Consider the following 6,565-nt stretch of genomic DNA (forward strand, 5'->3'; position numbering starts at 1 on the left):
GTGAATATAGTTTATTTGGCTTTTAATCCCAGATTACAGTCCTTCATTGCAGAAAGTCACCGGGGCGCGGGAGGGGGCAGCTGGTTGTATCACCTCTACAGTACAGAGTGGAGAGGTGACATTTTCTTTTTCTGTTTTTTTTTTTTTTTGTTTTTTTTTGTTTTTTGTTTTTTTTTATTTTACACAGCATCTCACTAGTTTGTTCAGGCCTCAGTCTCCCACTTGGCTGGAATTAAAAGCATCCTGCCAGGCCCAGGTTTTTCCTCCACTCCAATATTAGGGAGGGTATCACTGGACTTACCACATACTGCTCCTAAGTTCTATCCTTTCTCCTCTACATACGCCTGAAAACCTAGGTTTCAGGCTGGAGAGGCGCCTCAGAGGTTAGTTAAGAGCATTTACTGCACAAGTGTGAAGACCACAGTGCGTGAAGACCACAGTTTGGATCCTATGCCCCGCCCCAACAGCAAGCTGGGAGTGGTAGTTTTGTTTTTTTCTGAGACAGGGTCTTACTATATAGACCAGGCTGGACTTGAACTCACAAAGATCCACCTGCTTCTTCCTCCTGTGTGCTGGGATTAAAGACATGTACCATCCCACCCTTCCTTGTTTTTTATTTATTTATTTATTTATTTATTTATTTATTTATTTATTTATTTATTGGTTCTTTTTTTTTTTTTTTTTTGGAGCTGGGGACTGAACCCAGGGCCTTGCGCTTCCCTAGGCAAGCGCTCTACCACTGAGCTAAATCCCAACCCCCTTTCCTTGTTTTTAAGATTTGGTCTCTCCGGGTTGGGGATTTAGCTCAGTAAGCAGCCTGCTTGGGGCAAGCAAAGCCCTGGGTTCGGGTCCCAACTCAAAAAAAAAAAAAAAAAAAAAGATTTGGTCTCTCATTGGCCTGAAGTTTGCCTCACTGAAGTAGGAGAGTGCCCAGGGATAGTTCTGCCTCCTCCTCCCAGTGCTCCTGGCTTTATTACTCCAGTCTTTCCAGATGGCGGAATGGCACTCATGTGCTCAGGCCTGGGTGGCAAGCACTTGACCAGCTGAGCAATCACTCCAGCCCACTCTGCTTTTCTGTCTTCCTCATTAGAAGGGAGTTCTCCAAAAAGCAAGCACACCTCCTCTGTCTTCTCCATGTGTACTTGTTTATAAACGATGGAGCAGACCAGCGAGAGAGCTCGGCAGGTAACGCACAACTCTGGAACTTTTTTTTAAGATTGATTTATTATATGTAAGTACACAGTAGCTGTCTTCAGACACACCAGAAGGGAGCATCAGATCCCATTACAGATGGTTGTGAGCCACCAAGTGGTTGCTGGGATTTGAACTCAGGACCTCTGGAAGAGCAGTCAGTGCTCTTAACCGCTGAGCCATCTCTCCAGCCCCACAACTCTGGAACTTGAGTTCGATGCCCAGAACCCACATAAAAGATAGGGAGAACTGACTCCACACTTGTCCACTGGCCTCCAGGTGATGATGGGGGCGGGGGAGTGGCTGCAATTGTGTAACCAGTAAGTGGCCCTTGAACAGAAACTTAAAATCTCCCTTTGCTGCTGAGGTCTACAGTTCTGTCTGAGCCATCCTGTGAGGACTGGCCTTGTAGATGAAGAAGTAGGGCATAGAGAAGGGAAATGGCTAGCCCGTTGGGTCACACACTCCTTATCTATGGCATGGGTGAGCTGAACTGTGGATTCCGGTGTCAGTGCAGTCAGAGGCAGTCACATGACCCCAGCCCTAGTGGGAGCCTCTGAAACAGAAAATGCAAAGTTCAAAGAATCTAATGCTGACGCTGCACAGCCCGTGAGGGCTGCCTGGAGGGCTGTGCAGCCCATCCTTGGGGAGGGCTCAGTTCCAGCTGTTTCATGCCTCTGCACACTGGCCCAGCCACCCTGGCTAGGATTATTTACAGAGAGTACATAAATGGCTTCTGTGTCTTTGTTTAGAATCAGTGAGAAGAGAGAGGGTCATCAAGCTGGCTTATTGGGTAAGGACACTTGGCGCCAAGCTTGAAGACCTGAGTTCAATCCCTGGGACCTACAGGGTAGAAGGAGAGGACATAAGTAAATAAGAGGAAGAAGAAGAGGAGGAGAAGGAGGAAGAGGAGGAAGAGGAGGAGGAGAAGAGAAGAAGGAGGAAGAGGAGGAGGAGAAGAAGGGGAAGAAGAAGAAGAAGAAGAAGAAGAAGAAGAAGAAGAAGAAGAAGAAGAAGAAGAAGAAGAAGAAGAAGAAGAAGAAGAAGAAGAAGAAGAAGAAGAAGAAGGGTGCTGGAGAGATGGCCCAGTGGTTAGAGCATTGACTGCTCTTCCAGAGGTCCTGAGTTCAAATCCCAGCAACCACTTGGTGGCTCACAACCATCTATAGTAGGATTTGATGCCCTCTTCTGGTGTGTCTGAAGACAGCTACAGTGTGCTCACATTCAATAAATAAATAAATAAATAAATAAATAAATAAATAAGAACCCTGGCTGCTTCAGATCCCTGTGAGTAGCTTAAATAAGAAACAAAACTTAGTCCCCAGCTCCCAAAAAAAAAAAAGAAAAAAAAAAAAAAAGAAACAAAACTTCGTCTAGAAAGTGAGTTGTCGGGGTTGGGGATTTAGCTCAGTGGTAGAGCGCTTGCCTAGCAAGCGGAAGGCCCTAAGTTTGGTCCCCAGCTCCGGAAAAAAAACAAAAAACAAAAAACAAAAAAAAAACCTAAATGGAAAGTGAGTTGTTCCAGGACAGTCAATGTTGTTATGCAGAGAAACCATACCTCAAAACAAACAAACAACCCAAAACTTTGGGCTTGCATGTATAGATTGGCCAGATGTTGAAGTCTTTCTTGGTGAGTGAGCTTGGGGCCGCTATGGAATTTCTCCAAGCTTCAGTCTCTCCAGCAGAATAACCACCTGCTTCTAAGGTTGAAAACTGCCTGGGCCCAGGCTGGGTGGTGGTGACAGAAGCAGGCTGCCTGGTCTACAGAGCAGTTCTAGGACAGTCAGGGCTACACAGAGAAACCCTGTCTTCAAACAAACAAACAAACAAACACTGCCTGGGACCAGCCAGAACCTCAGTCTTGACTCCTTACGTTTCTAGAAGCCATATTTGAATGCACACATGGTGACCTTTTAATCCAAGTGGGACTCACTCAAGACCCAACCATGTCATCCTGGTTTTCTGACTGTCCCTTTTGAGGCGTCAGGGGAGTCCTGAGGGCTGAGTCCCTGCCATAGAGTCACTGTGACTCTAAGAGGCACTGTATGACCTGGACAAGCCACACCTTTGAGCCTTGGACTCCTCAGCCCTAAAATAAGCCACTAAAGCCAATCTAGGTGTTACTCCCCAGAGTCTAGCCTCATATTCTGTCTTGTCTGCTCGTCTGTCTCCTCTGCTAGGGTATATTCAACTCTGTCCTAGGACCCTGCTACCCAAGGCACTGGGGCTGTTGGACATTCACTTTGACCCTTGCACTGGCAAAGGCCCCAGTGAGACTCCAGAAAAGAGGAACCTGGACAGGGACACTTCCCAGAGTGATTCCATACCCTTGGTCCAGCAGAGGTGCCTGGAAAGCACAGGCACAGGGTTAGAATTAAAGAGACTCTAACTTGGTTTCTTAGGCCACAAGGTCTGGAGGTTAAGCTACTCCAGTCCCCACTTTCCACTTTTTCTACTTTAATTCTGCACTTTTCTCCCTTCCTCTGCCTCTCCCTCTCCCTGCTCCCCCCCCCCTCTCTCTTTTTCCCTCAAGACAAGGTTTCTCTGCATAGCACTGGCTGCCCTGGAACTTTGTAGACCAGGCTAGCCTCCAACTCAGAGATCTTCCTGCCTGTGCCTCCCGAGTGAGTGAGTGCTGGGATTAAAGGCTTTTTAATTCCTTTACCCTGTGAAGCAAAGGTGGTCATTGCTTCATTTTTACAGAGGTAGAGATTTCCATCTTGCCCATCCAATTACATCAGGGATTGCTTTCAAGGAGCAAGTTATCAAGTTCCCTAGACATTGACCCTTCCTAGGAGGCTGTATCAGTATGGGGGTGCGGACCCCATAGAAAGAAGAGGAGGAGGGGAAGGAGGAGGAAGATGGGAGAAGGAGGAGAAAAAGGAGGAGGGGGGAGGAGGGGGAAGCAGAAGGAAGAGGAGGGGCGGAGTCACGCGGAAACTTTCCGAGGTCCGCGGGGAGCTCAGATCCCATGGAGGCGGCAGGCTGCAGCTACCAATTTCGGATCGCGCTGCTCGGGGACGCGGCGGTGGGCAAGACGTCACTGCTGCGGTGTTACGTGGCGGGCGCGCGGGGGGCAGCGGAGCTGGATCCCGAACCCACTGTGGGCGTGGAGTTCTACAGCCGCGCGCTGCGGCTGCCCGCTGGGCTGCGGGTCAAGCTGCAGCTCTGGGACACCGCAGGCCAAGAGCGCTTCAGGTGCGGCGGGAAGGGAGTAATGTCAGTCACCTAGGGGGACCCTTTCGCACAGGTGCCAACTGCAGGGGTCAAGCAAGGCTCCATGGTCCCTCCCCTGCCAGCCCCTCCCTACTTAGTCACCCATCCTACAAACTCCACAGAGTTTTCGCTGTCTTTGAGCAACATGCCCACACCCAAAACCCTTACCGAGCCCTAGAGGAATGTCAGAATAAAGGGGATTTGCACTGAAATTCTGAACCTTCCCAGAGATAAAGAGAGAGCCCAAGAAGCACGAGGCAGACATGTTAAGGGGATGGGAAGGAAGACTGGTGTAGAGGCATAGGTAGGGGCTGCTGGATTCCGCCTTCTGTAGATCTCGGGGTGGAAGTGGGGGTGGGCTCTACGGCTGTCTTAAAGGCATTAAGACTCCTCCCAATTCTACACACCCCCTCCCTCCAGGTGCATCACCAGATCCTTCTACCGGAACATGGTGGGCGTCCTGTTGGTCTTTGATGTGACGAACAGAGAGTCCTTTGAACACATCCAAGCCTGGCACCAGGAGGTCATATCCACTCATGGCCCTGACAAGGTGGTCTTCTTACTGGTTGGCCACAAGTGCGACCTGAGCACCCGATGCGTCTCCACTCAGGAGGCAGAGGAACTTGCTGCCTCCCTGGGCATGGCCTTCGTGGAGACCTCAGCCAAAAGTAACTGCAATGTGGACCTGGCCTTTGACACTGTCACCAGCGCCATCGAACAGGCCCTGCAGCAGGGGGACATCAAACTGGAAGAGGACTGGGCAGGTGTCCGGCTCCTCCATAGAGCCCCAAACCCTAGATCCTCCAGCAGGAAGCAGGACTCAGGCCCATGCCAGTGTTGACTCCAGGAGAGAAAGGGTTAACCAGACACGTGGTTAACCAGCGGTTCCAGGTGAGATAGCAGGGCAACAGACAAAAAGACTCCTAGCAGTCTCCTGACATGTCTAATTCTTGGATTTTTCAAGATTAAGCACAGGGCTTAGCTACAGAGAGCCTCAGCCCTTTTCTGTTTTCAGAGTGGATCTTGATAAATTGCCCAGCCTGGCCTTGAACTAATAACCTTTTTGAGCGATTGAGATTACAGAACCTCTCCTGGGTTTTTAGTTCTCAGCACAACTCCTTTCTAGAGGGAGAATCTAAGATCAGGTATGTGACTTATTGTGACTTGGGGGCACTGGCTGTTCTTCCAGTGCATCAGGCTACACACAAAAACCGATAGGGACAGGCTTGCCCCACCACAGCCTGTCTAATTGACAGCTGAGTGGTAATATTCTTCTTCTGGGCTTCTTTCTCGGCTTCCACAAGCTTATTTCTGGCAGCATTTCTGGGCTGGAAGACAGATTCCCAGTATCTGTCCACTGCTTTGCTGGCAAGGTAGTCTGCGGAATTCTAGTGACTTTCAGGGTTGACCATGAATGAGCAGCAGGATTGTTGGACTCATCATGGTAGATATGGAGGAGTCACCAGGGTGTTTGCCAGGATCCCATTGGATGATAGACCTCCGATTTGTGTACTGCCTGGGACCTAGACATCCTTAGAGCAACCCATATCTGTCTGTGAGGATGGCGTGAAAGAACTTGCCTTCTGGGCTGGAGAGACGGCTCAGCGGTTAAGAGCACTGACTGCTCTTCCAGAGGTCCCGAGTTCAATTCCCAGCAACCACATGGTGGCTCACAGTCATCTGTAATGAGATCTGATGCCCTCTTCTGGTGTGTCTGAAGACAGCAACAGTGTACTTATATACATAAAGGAAAGAAAGAAAAGAAAGAAAGAAAAAAGAAAAGAGAGAAAGAACTTGTCTTCTTCAAGGCTAGAAGCCCGTTCCTTTCACCTCAGCACTGAGGAGACAGATGGGTGGACCTGATCTACATAGTAAGTTCCAGGCCAGCCAGAGCTGTGCTACTCAGTAAGATAATGTCAAAACAAACAACAAAGAAGGAGGCAGGGAAGGGGCTGGAGAGATGGCTCAGCAGTTCCAAGCCCTTGTTAATGGTGTAGAGTAGTAATTCAATTCTTGCATCCACATAGTGTGTTACATCCATCTATCACTTCAGCTCCAGGGGATCTGATGCTCCTGTCTAGCCTCCGAGGACACCGGGCACGTATACAGCACACATACATGCATGCTGGCAAAACAGTCATACAGGAAGTGGCTCAGG

General features: G+C 49.3%; 1 protein-coding gene across 1 annotated transcript; it reads left to right on the top strand.

Moving 5' to 3' along the window:
- Window positions 1-4,162: 4,162 nt before the first annotated feature.
- On the top strand, window positions 4,163-5,337 carry Rab42 (RAB42, member RAS oncogene family). The gene is made up of 2 exons (XM_032888317.1): window positions 4,163-4,389; window positions 4,828-5,337. Exons 1-2 carry the CDS (start codon window positions 4,163-4,165, stop codon window positions 5,246-5,248), a joined length of 648 nt encoding a protein of 215 aa, XP_032744208.1. The 3' UTR covers window positions 5,249-5,337.
- The last annotated feature ends 1,228 nt before the right edge of the window (window positions 5,338-6,565 follow it).

The sequence above is a fragment of the Rattus rattus genome, chromosome 1 (genome assembly GCF_011064425.1).
Source record: "Rattus rattus isolate New Zealand chromosome 1, Rrattus_CSIRO_v1, whole genome shotgun sequence".
NCBI lineage: Eukaryota > Metazoa > Chordata > Mammalia > Rodentia > Muridae > Rattus > Rattus rattus.

Coding starts and splice junctions, on each gene's coding strand:
- Rab42 (XM_032888317.1), top strand. CDS start 4,163: ATGGAGGCGGCAGGCTGCAGCTACCAATTTCGGATCGCGCTGCTCGGG. Junction 4,390..4,827: donor GCAGGCCAAGAGCGCTTCAG/GTGCGGCGGGAA, acceptor CCCTCCCTCCAG/GTGCATCACCAGATCCTTCT.